Here is an 18,430-nt window from a genome sequence, read left to right on the forward strand (position 1 = left end):
TCCCTCCCCCGGGGAGGAGCGGCGCGGGAACGCACCGCAGGGATCTGCTGGGTTTGGAGACTCCACATGGGGTCGGGTGCCAGAGATAGCAACGCTCGGTCACAGGCCGGGTGAGCACGGATGCAGCCGGAGACCGGGGAGACGGGAGTGACTGCTTTTCTCTGGGGGCACACTGAGGAGCGGGGCCCCGAGTTCTCAGCTCCTCCGGGTGGAGATTGGGAGGCCACCATTTTTGCCCTGGTCCTCCAAAGCTGTGCCGAGAGCTTGCAGGGAACAAAAGCTCCTGAGAGCAAACCCGAGCAGATTCCTTAGCCCGGACCGACAAGGGCGGGGCAATTCAGCCTCCGGCAAAGACATTTGGAAACCACAGCAACAGGCCCCTCCCCCAGAAGATCAGCACGAACAGCCAGCAAGCCAAGACCAAGTTTACCGATCAAGGAGAACGGGAGAACTCCAGCGCTAGGGGAATACTGCACATAGAATTCATGGCTTTTTTTTACCATGATTCATTAGTTCATCAAAGTTAATTTTTGATAACTGTTTTATTTTTCTTTTTCCCTTTTCCAACCAACATCTTATCAATCCCTTTTTTAAAAAAAAAAACATTTTTTATTTTTCATTTTTAGAGTCATATTTTATCCCTTCATAGTAGTTACCCTTATTTTTGGCATATATATATAAGTTGTTCTCTCTTTAAAATTTTGAGATACAGTTTCTTCTAACAGATCAAAATATACCCTAAATCACTAGTGTATGGCTTTGTTCTAGTCTCCTGCCTGATCAAATTCTCTCCCTTTTTCCTTTTTTTTTCTTAAATCTTCTTTCTTTTTTCAAACAACTTCTTATCTTATCAGCTCCTTTTATAAAATCTTTTATAATTTTCATCTTTACAGTCATCTTCCATCCCTTCATTGTATCAACCCTTATTTTGTACATGTATGTCTTTCTTCCTTTAAAATTTTAGGAGGCACTTCTTTCTAACAGACCAAAATACGCCCAAAATCTAGTGTGTGGCACTGATCTATGCACTAGCTTGATCATATTTGATCATATTCTGATTTTTTTGTATTGTTCTGTTTTTGTTTTTATCTTTTTTTTCTTTTTTTTTTCTCTTTCTTTTTTCTTTCTTTCCCTTTCTTTTCCCCTGGTTTCAGGTCTTTTCTGATTTGTATACAGTATATTTGCTGGGGACGTTGTAAACCTGTTAGCATTTTGTTCTTTCATTCATCTATTCTCCTCTGGACAAAACGACAAGACAAAAAAAATCACCTCAGCAAAAAGAACAAGAGGTAGTACCGTCAGCCAGGGACCTACTCAATACGGACATTAGTACGATGTCAGACCTAGAGTTCAGATTCATGACTTTAAAGATACTAGCTGGGCTTGAAAAAAGCGTGGAAGGTATTAGAGAAACCCTTTCTGGAGAAATAAAAGAACTAAAATCTAACCAAGTCGAAATCAAAAAGGCTATTGATGAGGTGCAATCAAAAATGGGGGCACTAAATGCTAGGATAAATGAGGCAGAAGAGAGGATCGGTGATATAGAAGACCAAATGATGGAAAATAAAGAGGCTGAGAAAAAGAGAGAGAAACAACTTCAGGATCACGAGGGCAGAATTCGAGAGATAAGTGATACGATAAGACGAAACAACATTAGAATAATTGGGATCCCAGAAGAAGAAGAGAGAGAGAGGGGGCAGAAGGTATATTGGAGCAAATTATAGCAGAGAACTTCCCTAATGTGAGGAAGGAAACACGCATCAAAATCCAGGAGGCACAGAGAACCCCTCTCAAAATCAATAATAATAGGTCAACACCCCGACATCTAATAGTAAAACTTACGAGTCTCAGAGACAAAGAGAAAATCCTGAAAGCAGCTTGGGAGAAAAGATATGTAACCTACAATGGTAGAAACATTAGATTGGCAACAGACCTATCCACAGAGACCTGGCAGGCCAGAATGGACTGGCAAGATATCTTCAGAGCACTAAACGAGAAAAATATGCAGCCAAGAATACTATATCCAGCTAGGCTCTCATTGAAAATTGAAGGAGAGATAAAAAGCTTCCAGGACAAACAAAAACTAAAGGAATTTGCAAACACGAAACCAGCCCTCCAAGAAATATTGAAAGGGGTCCTCTAAGCAAAGAGAGAGCCAAAAAGCAGCAAAGATCAGAAAGGAACACAGACAATATACAGTAACAGTCACCTTACAGGCAATACAATGGCACTAAATTCATACCTTTCAATAGTTACCCTGAATGTAAATGGGCTAAATGCCCCAATCAAAAGACACAGGCTATCAGATTGGATTAAAAAACAAGACCCATCAATATGCTGTCTGCAAGAGACTCATTTTAGACCCAAAGACACCCCCAGCTTGAAAGTGAGGGGGTGGAAAACCATTTACCATGCTAATGGACACCAAAAGAAAGCTGGGGTGGCAATCCTTATATCAGACAAACTAGATTTTAAAACAAAGACTGTGATAAGAGATGAGGAAGGACACTATATCCTACTTAAAGGGTCTATCCAACAAGAAGATCTAACAATTGCAAATATCTATGCCTCGAACATGGGAGCAGCCAATTATATAAGGCAATTAATAACAAAAGCAAAGAAACACATTGACAACAATACAATAATAGTGGGGGACTTTAACACCCCCCTGACTGAAATGGACAGATCATCTAAGCAAAAGATCAACAAGGAAATAAAGACTTTAAATGACACACTGGACCAAATGGACTTCACAGACATATTCAGAACATTCCATCCCAAAGCAACGAAATACACATTCTTCTCTAGTGCCCATGGAACATTCTCCAGAATTGATCACATCCTAGGTCACAAATCAGGTCTCAACCGGTACCAAAAGATTGGGATCACTCCCTGCATATTTTCAGACCACAATGCTTTGAAACTAGAACTCAATCACAAGAGGAAAGTCGGAAAGAACTCAAATACATGGAGGCTAAAGAGCATCCTACTAAAGAATGAATGGGTCAACCAGGAAATTAAAGAAGAATTAAAAAAATTCATGGAAACCAATGAAAATGAAAACACAACTGTTCAAAATCTTTGGGATACAGCAAAGGCAGTCCTGAGAGGAAAGTATATAGCAATACAAGCCCTTCTCAAGAAACAAGAAAGGTCTCAAATACACAACCTAACCCTACACCTAAAGCAGCTGGAGAAAGAACAGCAAATAAAGCCTAAACCCAGCAGGAGAAGAGAAATAATAAAGATCAGAGCAGAAATCAATGAACTAGAAACCAAAAGAACAGTAGAACAGATCAACGAAACTAGGAGCTGGTTCTTTGAAAGAATTAACAAGATTGATAAACCCCTGGCCAGACTGATCAAAAAGAAAAGAGAAATGACCCAAATCAACAAAATCATGAATGAAAGAGGAGAGATCACAACCAACACCAAAGAAATAAAAACAATTATAAGAACATATCATGAGCAACTCTATGCCAGCAAATTAGATAACCTGGAAGAAATGGGTGCATTCCTAGAGATGTATCAACTACCAAAATTGAACCAGGAAGAAATAGAAAATATGAACAGACCTATAACCACTAAGGAAATTGAAGCAGTCATCAAAAATCTCCCAAGAAACAAAAGCCCAGGGCCAGATGGCTTCCCAGGGGAATTCTATCAGACATTTAAAGAAGAATTAATACCTATTCTCCTGAAACTGTTCCAAAAAATAGAAATGGAAGGAAAACGTCCAAACTCATTTTATGAGGCCAGCATTACCTTGATCCCAAAACCAGACAAAGAGCCCATCAAAAAGGAGAATTACAAACCAATATCCTTGATGAACATGGATGCAAAAATTCTCACCAAAATACTAGCCAATAGGATCCAACAGTACATTAAAAGGATTATTCACCACGACCAAGTGGGATTTATCCCTGGGCTGCAAGGCTGGTTCAACATCCGCAAATCAATCAACGTGATACAATACATTAACAAAAGAAAGAACAAGAATCATATGATCCTCTCAATAGATGCAGAAAAAGCATTTGACAAAGTACAGCAGCCTTTCTTGATCAAAATTCTTCAGAGTACAGGGTTAGAGGGTACATACCTCAATATCACAAAAGCCATCTATGAAAAACCTACAGCGAATATCATTCTCAATGGGGAAAGGCTGAGAGCTTTTCCCCTAAGGTCAGGAACGCGGCAGGGATGTCCACTCTCACCACTGCTATTCAACATAGTATTAGAAGTCCTAGCCACAGCAATCAGACAACAAAAAGAAATCAAAGGCATCCAAATTGGCAAAGAGGAAGTCAAACTCTTCACTCTTTGCAGATGATATGATACTGTATGTGGAAAACCCAAAAGACTCCACCCCAGAACTGCTAGAACTCATACAGGAATTCAGTAAAGTAGCAGGATATAAAATCAATGCACAGAAATCAGTGGCATTCCTATACACCAACAACAAGACAGAAGAGAGACAAATCAAGGAGTCGATCCCATTTACAATTGCACCCAAAACCATTAGATACCTAGGAATAAATTTAACCAAAGAGGCAAAGGATCTGTACTCAGAAAACTATAAAATACTCATGAAAGAAATTGAAGAAGACACAAAGAAATGGAAAAACGTTCCATGCTCATGGATTGGGAGAACCAACATTGTGAAGATGTCAATGCTACCTAGAGCAATCTACACATTCAATGCAATCCCCATCAAAATACCATCCACTTTTTTCAAAGAAATGGAACAAATAATCCTAAAATTTGTATGGAACCAGAAGAGACCCCGAATAGCCAGAGGAATATTGAAAAAGAAAAGCAAAGCTGGCGGCATCACAATTCCGGACTTCCAGCTCTATTACAAAGCTGTCATCATCAAGACAGTATGGTACTGGCACAAAAACAGACACATAGATCAATGGAACAGAATCGAGAGCCCAGAAATGGACCCTCAACTCTATGGTCAACTTATCTTTGACAAAGCAGGAAAGAATGTCCAGTGGAAAAAAGACAGTCTCTTCAACAAATGGTGTTGGGAAAATTGGACAGCCACATGCAGAAGAATGAAACTGGACCATTTCCTTACACCACACACAAAAATAGACTCCAAATGGTTGAAAGACCTAAATGGGAGACAGGAGTCCATCAAAATCCTAAAGGAGAACACAGGTAGCAACCTTTTCGACCTCAGCCGCAGCAACTTCTTCCTAGAAACATCACCAAAGGCACGGGAAGCCAGGGCAAAAATGAACTATTGGGATTTCATCAAGATAAAAAGCTTTTGCACAGCAAAAGAAACAGTCCACAAAACCAAAAGACAACCGACAGAATGGGAGAAAATATTTGCAAATGACATATCAGATAAAGGGCTAGTATCCAAAATCTATAAAGAACTTATCGAACTCAACACCCAAAGAACAAATAATCCAATCAAGAAATGGGCAGAAGACATGAACAGACATTTTTCCAAAGAAGACATCCAAATGGCCAAGAGGCACATGAAAAAGTGCTCAACATCACTCGGCATCAGGGAAATCCAAATCAAAACCTCCATGAGATACCACCTCACACCCGTCAGAATGGCTAAAATTAACAAGTCAGGGAACGACAGATGTTGGCGGCGATGTGGAGAAAGGGGAACCCTCCTACACTGTTGGTGGGAATGCAAGCTGGTGCAACCACTCTGGAAAACAGTATGGAGGTTCCTCAAACAGTTGAAATTAGAGCTACCATACGATCCAGCAATTGCACTACTGGGTATTTACCACAAAGATACAAATGTAGGGACCCGAAGGGGTACGTGCACCCCAATGTTTATAGCAGCAATGTCCACAATAGCCAAGCTGTGGAAAGAGCCAAGATGTCCATCGACAGATGAATGGATAAAGAAGAAGTGGTATATATACACAATGGAATATTATGCAGCCATCAAAAGGAATGAGATCTTGCCATTTGCAACGACGAGGATGGAACTGGAGGGTGTTATGCTGAGTGAAATAAGTCAATCAGAGAAAGACATGTATCATATGACCTCACTGATATGAGGAATTCTTAATCTCAGGAAACAAACTGAGTGTTACTGGAGTGGTGGGGGGTGGGAGGGATGGGGTGGCTGGGTGATAGACATTGGGTAGGGTATGTGCTACGGTGAGTGCTGTGAATTGTGCAAGACTGTTGAATCACAGATCTGTACTTCTGAAACAAATAATGCAACATATTTTAAGAAAAAAGAAAAAGAAGAAGATAACAGGAGAGGAAGAATGAAGGGGAGTAAGTCAGAGGGGGAGACGAACCATGAGAGATGATGGCCTCTGAAAAACAAACTGAGGTTTCTAGAGGGGAGGAGGGTCGGGGGATGGGTTAGCCTGGTGATGGGTATTAAAGAGGGCACATTCTGCATGGAGCACTGGGTGTTATGAACAAACAATGAATCATGGAACACTACATCAAAAACTAATGATGTAATATATGGTGATTAACATAACAATAAAAAATTAAAAAAAAATAATGCCCTTGAAAAGAATTCGTTTGTCTCCTGCTAGCCGTTAGAAGCAAGCACCTAATGATTGGCACTTGCAAAATCTGTTGTGGCCCAAACCCTCAACTAGCTGGGCCGGAGGCTGGACTAGACGGTCCGGTGAGCCTTTCTCACACGCAGACCCAGGAAGAGGAGCGAGCTGGAGCTAAGGCTAGGCCCAGGACACAGGGTAAGCTGAGGGCCTGGAGGACAGACGGTGGACCCGCGCAGCATCTCTGGAAGAAATGACGATCTGTTTGATGATTTCCAGGGGCCCCAGCCTGGCAGAATGAGCCAGAAAACGTGTTTCAGATGGGTGCCTGCCGTTATCCGTCTCTCTCATGCTGTGTTAGCCCAAAGGCCCAAAGTCCTTGTCGGGGGGTGGTTAACAGGGAGCAAAAACAAGAGAGACCACTTCAGGTGCTGCTGAGAGCTGGAAACACAGTGGGGAGGGGTCCCATGACACCTGCCCCCTCCTTCAACAAACACTCTGAGCTGCGACCTACAAAACACTGTGGTCACTGCTGAGATGGAGAAATGTGAACCTGCCACGGGACCCGCCACAGGGGCCCGAGCCCAGAGCACGTGCGTGTACATGTGTGCCTGTATGGGGTGGGGGGTAGGGTCTTGGGAGCAATCACTAGCTGAGCATCTACTGTGGGCGAGGTACTGTATCAAAAAAGGAGGTGCTTCACCGCCATGCTCGTCTTCTGACCATTTTGCAGAAAAGGAACCTGAAGTCAAGATGCTAACTAACTTTGTAGCCAGTTAGTGATGGAAGCAGGATTCAAGCCGAGGGCTGACGGTGGAGCCCCCGCTTGTGCCCCCTGGGAAGCCTGCACGCAAGGATCTGTTAGAACAAGGTCAACAAGTACAGAGTTACTGAATCACTCTATTGTACACCTGAAACTAATACAATGCTGTATGGTAACTATAACGAAATTTAAAAAAGACAAGGTCAACAAATGACAGGGCAGAGGTAAAGGCAGGAGCTCGCTGGGGAGCCAGGAGAAGTCCTAAAGAGCAGTCATTTCGGAGGGGCCTGCTCCAGAGCGACTGACGGACGGAACCCAGACATTCACTCACTCGCTCCCTCAGAGCCGAGAACTGTGCTAGGGCCTGGGGTACGAGGGGCCCCACGTGTTCCCTGCCCCCAACGAGCTGACAGTCTACGGGGGAGACTGACAAATCATCAAGCAGGACCACCCAGCACGGCAAGGGCCAGGATGTGGTCTGGGCTTCCCAGGGAGAGGCACAATTTTTCATCTGGAGTGATTAGAAGGAGGCCAGGCCACCCTCTAGCTGGGGCCCGTAACACAGCAGGGAGCAACTCTGCCTGGGTCCTGTGCTCAGACAGGGCCCCTTCTTCCTTCTCTGTGCTCAGCCCTCTGCAGCTCAGAGACATCAAGGAACTTACTCCAGGCCACACAGCTGAAGCCAGGCCCTTGTGGTTTCAAGGCCCTGTTCCTTCTGCGGCCGGCCCCGCCTCTCTCCTGATGGCTCTTCCCTGCTCATGACTCACAGGAGCGGCCTAGGACTCTTCTGCCTTCTGGGTGGAATGTTCTGGTTCCCAGGACTGGGTGTGGACAGAACAGAGACCACAGGGGCCGCTGGGCTGTGTTGAGTCCCCTGGGCAGACAGTGTTTCCTCGATAAGCTCCCACCAGACTCCAGAGTCAACCTCAGACAAGCACGTCAGCTGCGTCCCCAGTGGGGTCAGGCCACATACTGGGCCGGGAGCTGAGACAGCTACCCACACTGGTGCTGCCCGCCACCTTCCCCGCCTCCTTCTTATTTGTACCAGGGAAAGCCAGGCCCTGCCACTCAGAGAAGGAACTCTCCCTTAAAGAGATTGATTAAGCTGTGGGCACCCCCTGGGGGCTGAAATGGGTCCTTTCCTTACAGTGGTGCCCTTTGAGCTGGGAGAGGCGCCGGGTCCTGCCACCTCGGCCAGCACCCACCTCCAGACCGCCTCCTTCTGCCTTTCACACAGGGTGGGGCCGGGGGGGCCTTTATTCCTTCCTCACTCCCCAGGTGCCCCACTGAGCTCTGGCATTCATCCCCCAGCACCCGAGCCAGCAATGGCAGCTCCTTTCAAACCCCCAGAGAAGCAGAGCCTGGATGAGGCGGTCCTCAGCCCCTTTGTGGGGGACTCGGTTCCCAGGCCTTTGATCTCCCAGGCTTGCAGGAGTGGCTGCCATAATGTGGGTATTGTGACCTCTGCACACCAAGCCCATTGTGGGCGTCTCTCTCCAGGCCTGGGCACCTGAAAGCCCATGAAAGCCTACTTGTCACGAGGAGAAGTTACAGTATCTTGAGGAAAAGGGCCCTCCCCCTGGAAACACAATGGAGGAAGATCTGTGGGAAGCCAGCGCTTTTGTGTGGGAGAACACAGCATGCTGAGTGGTCTGCATGTTTGCTCCAAGGGCCCTGGGAGCAGCCAGGGCAGCAGTCTGGAAGCTTTGGGAACTAGAAAGGTAGGATGTAGGTCCAGCCTCTGACCAATCTTTTTTTTTTAAGTTTTAACTCTTCCTCCTCACCTCCACATCCCCACTGCCCTAGGAAAGTGACTGCTTTGGAAGAGAGCCATACATCATACGCCGTCCTCCAACACGAGCCTCAGACTCCTCTCTCTCTCTCCCAAGTCTTGCGTATCAGTGGGTGAGGCTCACTCCTCAAGCCCATCGGCCTGGCTCAGAAGAAGAGAGACTTCCCAAGAATCCCCGTGGGGTCAAGACACCCCTGGGCAGGTGCGGGCCCCCCCCCTCCCCCCGGAGAAACCACTCCTCTGGCTCTGGTTACCTCCCCCAGGAGGTTTCTTCCTGAGTCTGAGACTGAGGTCAGCACGGCACCCTCCCCTCAGCAGGCCGTACAAGGAAGACAAGCGTCTGGGCAGCACCTGCAACATGACAGGCGTAAGTGCGGGCCTCTGAGATGAGCCCTCCCACTGCCCTTGGCCACTCCCAGCCCTGGATGGGCCCTGAGCGGATCATGGCAAAGCCCTCCTTGGCTTTACACGTCGGTTGGTGGTCTCCACACTCCTTTCCTCCAGGCAGGGCAGACGTTATGGACTCCATTCTACTGAGGGGAAGACTAATGCCCAGAGAGTCCTCACTTTATCTGGCAAAGGGGTGTCCTCAACAGGGAAGGGCTCCATTGTGACCATTTTAGCTGTTTAGTATGCAGAGGTTTGAGGTGAAATGTCTGGCCCCGGAACCCTGTTGGGCTAAGGAATGACGGGGAAGGACACCTCCTCAGCTGCCCCTCAGTAAAATCACAATCACCTTCTGGAAACTGACAGGGGGAGGCTGGGGTGAGGGTGGAGCATGCAGGACAGCCGGTAAAGTGTGACCGACATGGGGCTTTGAAATCCCAGCTCCAATAGCTGAGTGACCCTAATCCTCATTTGCCTCACCTGTAAAATGGGTACAGTGGTGCCCACTCTGTGGTAGGGTATCCAGCTCGCCCGGCAGAGTGCCTGCCCAAGATGTAGTCTGTGGCCTGTGCCTTCCCTTGCCACCAACCACTTTGTAACTCTGAAAGTCTTTCAGTTCCTCAAAGGCTCCAACCTCCCGTTCCCCTCCTCCTACCCCAGAGCCCTCCCAAAGATCCTTCCCTTTGCTTGGGATAGCTGAGCAAACAGGGAAGGCAGACTAATTCAAATTCATCCTACAAGACGCATCTCAGGGATCACTTCCTTCGGGGAGCCTCCCCTGATTTCCCAGTCTGGGTGAAGGACCCCTGCCGTGGGCCCCATGGCTGATGCGCTTCCCCTGATCAGAGTCCTTGCACACTAATGAGTCATCGTGATCTCGTTTGTGACTTGCTCACCGGCCCGTGTGCACCACAGGGCAGAGATGGGTCCATTTTAGTCATGGGTATACCTGCAGCACCTCACCTCACAAGGGGGAGGGCCTCAGGACACATTTGCTAAAATAATAATAATAATAATAAAACTATCAAAAAGAGTCATTTTCTTCCCCCTCTGCCCCTCCTGAGACAACAGTCTGGAGGCGAGGCTTGTCCTTGGTATAAGAAAACCTCAGGCCTTTACTTTATAAATTTGCCAAAAGTATGCATTATTCTGAGCTTAAGTGGAAAGCCAAAGGCATCCCCTCTTAGAGTAAGTACTCCCTGAACAAACTTTCAAATCTATCCTTACTCCCAGCTCTAGGCCCAGCCGATGGCCAGGTCCCTGCCACGGCCCAGCTCACCTGCTTGTGTCCTGACATCTGCCTGGATCGTCCCGCCCAAACTCGGGGAGCTGGTGAGCCCGTGGGCTGGGCCAAAGCCAGAAGGCGGGCTCCAGGGAGGGCAGAGCAACATGGCACCCCACTCAGGGCTGATGGTTTTCCTTTAGGAGGCATTGTTACTCACTCTGGCTTGCACCAGCTCCTGGGTGGTGTGAGTGAGTGAGCAAGGGAGGAAGGAAGGGCGGGGGTGGGGGGAGGACTCGGCAGGCGGGCTGGGGCCAGCACCCCAGATGTGTGGCAGCCGTGGCTATGCTGGTGTCTCCAGAGACACATGAAGCGGCCAGGAAACCTGCCAGCCTGCCCTGCTTCTGCGGAAGTGAGGCCCAGCAACGCGCAGAACCTCACAGGACACTGTTCTTCTGCCCTTTTCTCTGACGCTCAGCTACAATTCCATTGAAGCAAGGAGAGCAGGGCAAAAGATTCCAATTTCAGGGAATCCCTGTCTGCCTCTGCACCTCTGTATAGGTGCTGGTCACCCCTGCCTTGGGGTACATCTACAAATATGTTTTGGAGTACCTACTATATACGAACCATATACTATATGCGTCCCATTAAGGTTGCTGGAGATAGGGAAATTCCTGCATTTGGGGGGCTCTCATTTCAAAAGGTAACTGAGGAATGTCTCTTATGATAAGCCTATTATATGGCTATTTCCCCATCTGGACTGCGGTTTCACGGAGAGAAGGAACAGATGCAATTCACCTCTAGATTCTCCAGGGTGCCAAGTGCAGAGCCTGACACTAATGCTAGTTTTAGAGCCACAAACCGGACTTGTCCCCAGTCCAGGAGCGCTCGCCTTTCCCTGGCATGCAGGCCCTGGCGGTACCTACGGACAAGGAGGGGTGGGTGGGGGGGTGGGGGGAGAACAGCAGCTCCATTTCATCTGACCATACACCAAATGAGTTGTCTTCCCATTTCAAGCTGCTTTCAAGGGAAAATCTACCACAGGTGGTTTTTCCACTCAAGTGTGTGTGGGGCATTGCAATCTGGCCCAGTTTCTGGCTATCAGATACGGGAAAATGAACACTGCAGGCACACGGGAAAGATCAAAGCCACTAGTCAAAGATGCAGATCAGACAAGCAAGACCACAGAGGTGCAGTATCAGTCCCTGGGGAGGACTCGTCAAGCGGGGAGGTTACCCTGACGCAGGCCAGCAGGAAGCACAGGTGATTAACATGCACAGATTAGCCGGGACCCACATGAGAAGCAAAGAGCTTGCTACACAATCCAGGCTCAGGAAAACATCGCGGGCAGCATTCTCCCCAAGGCCCCCGCAGCCTGAGAGCCTCGCCCCTTACCCGACACGGATGTGGGACCCGAGACACCGCGGTCCTCACTGATGCCCAGGAAAGGAGACACCACTTGTTTCACCAGTTCCTCCAGCTGCAAATAACCCTCACTGGGGCCTGTGGGCTCGTGAACGCTCTGGAAATAAACATCCAAGAGAGACAAAGGTCAGTCAAAAGAGGCCAGGGCCAGCTTGGCACTCAGCCAGCAAATCCCGCCAGCCCTCCTACTACAGTCAGAGCCGTGATACCAGCAGACAGCATCCTCGTGGCTGGAATGAAGGAATCTGAGGCCCGAAGCCCCAGTCACTCGCCACAGGTCACAGTGATCAGAACGGTGCCCCGTGGTGGCTTCTCCCGTCGGGCCCCAGCCACTCCGGGCAGGCGGGACTGTCCTCACACCAGCTCCAGGGTTGAGGTCTGACGGGTCCCAACCACGCAGCCCACCCTCAGAGTGGCTGCTTCATACTTGGCATGCAAGCGCTTTGCATAAGCACTTTACATGGGCCAAAGCACGGAGGCCTCTCCACAGCCCGAGGAGCCAGGGGCCCTCATCATCCCCCTTCTACAGACAAGAAAGTTAAGACCCAGAGGGCTCATGTAACCCAGGACTAGAATGCAGGCTGTTTTGGCTCTGAGCCCATCTTACTGCCACTTGTTAAGGAGGCTAGAAAAGAAAAGGGGACAGAATATGGAGAAATCCAGAACAGCAGAAGAAAGAGAGAGTCACTGTGGAGCTAGACATACATTTTGCCCCAAGATGAAGGGTTAGTTCCAAAGCCCAACATGACAGGTGTCCTCGGGGCTAAGCCCGAGCAAACACCAACTAACAAATGACAACGGTCAAAAACCTTTAAAAAGGAGACCAAAAGTGACCCAGGTTCTCTAGAAGACCAGCAGATTCCTAGGGAATCCAATTTCTCTCTGGAAAGGACTTGAAGCCTTGCTCTGTGTTGAGGGGCTGCAGGGGGGCAGAGTTGTGCTCAGCCCAACAGAGTGTCCCACCAAATTCTCAAGAGCGGAAGAGAGGTTACATCACCCTCACTTAAAAAGTAAAAACTCCCCACTGTGCTGTAGTTTGGGGGGACTGGAGGAAAAGATGGTTGGGGAGGGGAGCAAGAAGGGCCCGTCACACAAGCCGGGGATGGCTGGGCAAGGTGGGGGCTCCCTTGTACGCAAGCTGACTTGGCCCCTCGTCAACTCCATCCCACGAAGACAGGGCTGGCTGGGGGCGGTGGAAGGGAGGGGGTTTGGCTTAAGGAAACACAAAGGAGCCTGGGGAAGGGGGTTCCAGGGCAGAAGACTTGGGGTTGGGGCTAGGAAGGGGTCAGAAGGGAGGACATGCAGAATGAACCGTAATGGGCCTCCAACCCATGGCATGGCGCCGAGGATTGGGCTCCCCGAGGCCATGCTTATGGTACCTGACCCAAGGTCATGGCTGACTGGCAAAGGAGAGTCATGTAGCCGGGGCTAGACCAATCCAACTCTTTCCCCTGAGTGCACAGAGCTCAGAATCCTACTACCACTTGCTGAGGGACCTTGGACAAGCACACACTTCCTGGGTTTCCATTTCTTCGCCTGGAAAATGGGAATAACACCACTATCTACCTCACGAAGTGGTCATTTGGATGATCTGATTCAGAAAACACCACATAAAGTCCTCGGCCTGCACCAGGTACGTAGCCAGGAACCAGTAGTGTTAGCTTGTCTTCCTACTGTTGATTTGGGATGGGGATGAAGAGGCGACCGTCTGGGTCACCACTTGGTGGCAACGCGTAAGCCGTGTGCATGATGCCATGTTTGGTCGGGTGCGGACCACAGTGCTGGAGCACAAGTCTGCAGAGGGAGGGGGAAAGGACAGGGACACCCAGTCCAAGAGACAGCGGGCAGGGCCAGCCAGCAGAGGCGGCGTCAGAGAGAGGCAAGGAAAGACCAGCAAGTGGTGACAGCCTGGCTGCTTTGGGGCCTGACATGGTCTCGCTTCTGGCTGTAGTCTCTTAGGATGCCCTCCTGCCCCGGGAACCTTCCAGTGAGCTCCTGGTCTGGCTCGAGCTCACCTGCGGGGGGCTCTTGCCGTCCCGTGCTACCTGAGCCTCCCGGGCGAGGAGGGAGGGTGTCCGCTCCCTGAAGAACAGGACTGTGCTTCTCTCGCCCCAACCCCGCCCCCCGCACTGGGATCCCAGCAGGCAACACAGCTCCAGGGGCCTCGCAGGGGCTCAGTGGAGGTACAGAAAATGAACAAACGTGCGAAGGAACAGGAACGACGACACTGAAGCATACTAGCTGAGCTAAGGTGCTCAGGTCGTTTGGTCCCTCCCCCGTCCCACAGGGGTCTCTTCCTCCCCCGGCCTGGTGGCCACAGCTCCAGTGGGGCCTCACCCACCTGCAGGATGAGCAACATCTGGACAATGGATGAGGGTGGCTGGGACTGGGCCAGCAGCAGCAAATCACCCAGCTTCACCTTCAGCAGGACCAGGTCGCGGAAGCCCAGCAGGGAGATCTGGCGGATGGTCAGCTCCTGGCCCTGGAGAGGAGAGAGGGCGCAGGGCCGGGAGGTGAGAGCCTGCTGGATATGCTGCCAGCCACACGGAATCCAGGACAACCAGTGTGGACAGAACACCGGGATGGGACAGGACGAGGTGTCTACAGAACGCGGGGTGGGGGGGACTGCCAAAGAGTCGAAGACTTGGCCCCGTTCCTTCCCAATGAAAGCTTCGTTTAAGATAAGGTGTGACTCAACCTGCCTAAGTGACCCGAGATAATACAAGACACATCAATGAGGGCCATGCTGTCATGAGGGCGGCGGCGGCGGGGGTGGTCAGGAAGAAAGAAGAGAGAGGAAGATGGGGGGAAATGAGAGAAAAGATCAACACCCCGACCCCCACCCCCCACCCCCACTTCCAAGGCTGCTTCCTCAACTCCGTTCAGTATGTGGGCACCTAGCACGCGCCAGGCCAAGAAGGAAAACACAGGGACGAGTCTGACCACGCACGGTGTGGGCAGAGGATGGAAGGGACTCATGATCCTGAGAGCTGACACTTACTGAGCCTCAGGTGCTAGGCATGACTCTCAATATTTTCGATGGAACTAACACGATTAATCCCCGCCCTTCGAGACAGGTACTATTATTAAACCTACTTCACAGAGGAAACCCCTAGAGCCCAGAGTTGCGGTTCTATCCCCAGGGCAGAGCTGGGTCTCAAACCTTAACTATTTGATTTTAGGGCTCCCAGTTTCCCAAAGCAGAAAGAGGAAGGAGGGCCTCTCTCCCAGACTCTCTTTGCGCGTATACACACGGCACACCCCAGAAATGGGCTGCTCGTGGTGGAGCCAAAGAGATCATGAAGGTACCTGCCAAACCGGATGTCACTTTTCATCCCTCACGTCTGCCAAGGCTTAAGGAAGTTTTACATTTCTTAGAATTCCTTAGGGTTTCACAGAAATGCAGGCAAGAGTGGTTTTGCCATCTCCTCATCCCCCTCTCCCTCCCCCGTCTCAGTCCCCAGAGATGCATACAACCCGCCACCGGTGCCTTCCAGGCTTGGGTCAACCACCCCCTTCCTTGACTGCCTTCCCCGCCCGCCTCCAATGGCAGCGGGCCCCCCTCCGCAAACTTCGCCTTTTCCAAGAGGCTATAGCCCGCACTGACCTCCGACCTCGTGGCTAGCTATGCCCTCATTTCATCTCCCAGGTCCCTTTCGCCTTCTAAGGTAGGAAAATGAAGGCAAGCTTCCACCCCCTTGAACACAGTAGGTACTCAAAAATACATCTGTCCACCGAGGAAGTAGGGCTCACACAGACACCTATACAGACGGGGCTCTGAGGTGGATCGAGCTGGACTGAGAGACACCTTGGCGTGTTACTACCAGTAGGGAGAACCCCTAACTCCGGGCTTCTCAAAGTGGGGTGTCTGGATCAGCAGCAGCACTTGGGAAACTGTGTGTGGGGAAGGGGGTGGATAGGGGCAATATCAACTATCACCGGAGCCTGCGATTCTTCAAGGGAGGCAGAATGGGTAACATCCTCAGACCAGCACAACTGGTTTCCTGCCTGGGGCATCCTGGTGGCTCAGTCGTTAAGCGCCTGCCTTCCGCTCAGGTCATGATCCCAGGGTCCTGGGATCAAGCCCCGCATCGGGCTCCCTGCTCAACCGGAAGCCTGCTTCTTCCTCTCCCACTCCCCCTGCTTGTGTTCCCTCTCTCACTGTCTCTCTCTCTCTGTCAAATAAATAAATAAATAAATCTTAAAAAACAACAACAACAACAACAACAACTGGTTTCCTGCCTGGATATATGCCAGTGAGGGCCCTTCTTGGCCATCCGATGACTGTACCAGGGCCATGCCCACTCAGATGCCACTCCCCCATTCTAACCCATCTGGACACCCCCACCTTCGAATTCCATGCCCACGGGGTTCTAAGACAGAGACCCAGGTCTACACAGCCCCTCCAGCAGGGTTGCCAAATGAAACAGAGAATGTCCAGTTGAATGTGAATAATTTTTTAGTAGAAGTATGTTCTAGATATTGCATTACTCATTGTTTATCTGAAATTCAAATTTAAGCCAGCATTCTATAATTTTATTTGCTAACTCTGGCAACTCTACTTCCCATGTCTGTATTCTTAGGACCTAGCGCTGACCTAGGGGTGACCATTACAGGGAGGGGAGACGTTTGTGGGTATGGGAGCTGAACTGACTCCAGAAATGCTGCAAACCCTCTCACGGGGGTAGAGGATGGGGCTGAGGATGGGATGGAGACAGCAGTGAGCTGCAGGCCAGAGCTTCTACTGGAACTGTAAGGGGCAGGCCAGAAATGGGAAATGGACTCAGTAGGCGTAACCTCCCAATTTTTAGGTACTGATATAGATTTAAAGGAATTCCAAGTTCCCATGCAACACCATTCAGAGCAAACAAAGCCTGTGGGCCCTTGTGTCTGGTACACAGCATCGCTAAGGGCTGTGCTGTTGCTGGGCCCCACACCCGCACTTCAACAAAGCCCCATTAGGTATGCGCCTTCACCCCAGTGGGCGGAGCGGGGGTGGGGTAAATGGAGGACAGAGATGTGAATCTTGGAGAGGAAGATCTACCCGTCAACCTGCCTGCAGGGGTGTCCATTCTGACCCGGCAGCGACCAGTCCTGCTATTAGCCTCTGCAGGAAGGTAGAAGGAAAGCGACTCAAGTGTTAGAATAAGCTCCGATCACAGAATAAGAATACTAAGGAGATGCTGCTCATTTTTTGCTCGAAAGCCCACATTTTGCAGATGAAACATTTCAGAGAAGTGAAATGAGTTTGCCCAAGAACGACTGATGGAGTCCAGCGTTCTTTCCGCTCCCTCACGTGGCTACTTGTCTTCAGGCATCCCTCACGGAAGGCAAGAGACAAGATTCCCTTCCTACAATGTGGGACACCAGGAATCTTGCTTTAAAACCGGACTTCCAAGAAAGGGAGGGGGAAGAAAAGAAAGAAGTCTCCCTGCCCCATCTTCTCTACTTCTGAAAAGGGGAGAAACAAACCACGCCAAGAATATACAGGAATACCCAAAACCAAGAGGGCGACGAGAGCCTACAAATTGCTAGTTATGCAGGCACTCCCTCTGGGCCCGAGGTTAGATGCTAAACATAGACCAGAGAGCCCTCCAAAGAGTGCCAAGGTCCTCAGCCAACTCAGGCGCCCAATGTCCTGCCTCTCCCCCTTCACCAGGCGGCCCCAGCTGGCCAAAGGCCAAGGAAGGAGACAGAGTGCCGAGGCCGGCAGGAGGTCGTTCCTCAGGGAGACTGACCTGAACTGGATAAAATATTGCCTGCAGGGTGGGGAGAGTCTCAGTGAAGAAGTGGTCCCACACTTCAGCCAGAACCTCAATGCGATTTTCACCTACACGAGGACGAGAAGATGGGAGGGGAGGAAGAAAGAAAAGAATTGGTCATTACTTGCAGGAGAGGCTAGAGACAGTCCCAGGTCGAATGCAGCATGGGGGGACAGGGGAAGAAGCTCGTGACCTACATTTGCTCTCGGAGGCGTTACTACAAGTCGATGTGGGACTGGATGGGAAGACTTAACCGAAAATCGGCTAACATGCCTTCTATCCCCCACTCTAGAAACAGGAGCTGAAGTTTGGAAATGACATGACAATGGGTGCCATCACCAGAATGGTTACAACATCCTCAGGCTCTGTGCTAAACTACTTATCTACAGGCCATTTCATGAGGAAACTCTATGACCTCATTTTACAGGTTCAGAGAGCCTGAGGGTCTAGCTCAACGTCACACAGCCAGAAGGCAGAGCTGGAATTCCAGAACCCATGCTCTTGACAGACTTAATCTGGGAGGATCATGTGCACAGTTATTGTTTTGATTTTCTAATCATGACAACGCTGTTT

The 18,430-nt window shown here is 49.7% G+C and overlaps 1 protein-coding gene across 7 annotated transcripts in view; it reads right to left on the reverse strand.

Moving 5' to 3' along the window:
- The window catches only part of PRR5L (proline rich 5 like), a 76,028-nt gene that overhangs the window by 5,313 nt on the left and 52,285 nt on the right, over positions 1 to 18,430 (reverse strand). For 6 of the 7 annotated variants that reach the window (XM_028111372.2, XM_028111376.2, XM_028111374.2 and 3 more), the window contains 3 exons: positions 17,834 to 17,925; positions 14,437 to 14,577; positions 12,066 to 12,192 (listed from right to left, as the gene is read on the reverse strand). In XM_028111372.2, coding sequence (XP_027967173.1) covers positions 12,066 to 12,192; positions 14,437 to 14,577; positions 17,834 to 17,925 — 360 coding nt within the window. The remainder of the gene's footprint in view (positions 1 to 12,065; positions 12,193 to 14,436; positions 14,578 to 17,833; positions 17,926 to 18,430) is intronic. The other variant, XM_088018022.1, reaches the window with a different exon arrangement.

The sequence above is a fragment of the Eumetopias jubatus genome, unplaced genomic scaffold (genome assembly GCF_037043125.1).
Source record: "Eumetopias jubatus isolate StellerSeaLion01/CBP00866 unplaced genomic scaffold, mEumJub1_p1.0 scaffold_13, whole genome shotgun sequence".
In the NCBI taxonomy this organism is placed as follows: domain Eukaryota; kingdom Metazoa; phylum Chordata; class Mammalia; order Carnivora; family Otariidae; genus Eumetopias; species Eumetopias jubatus.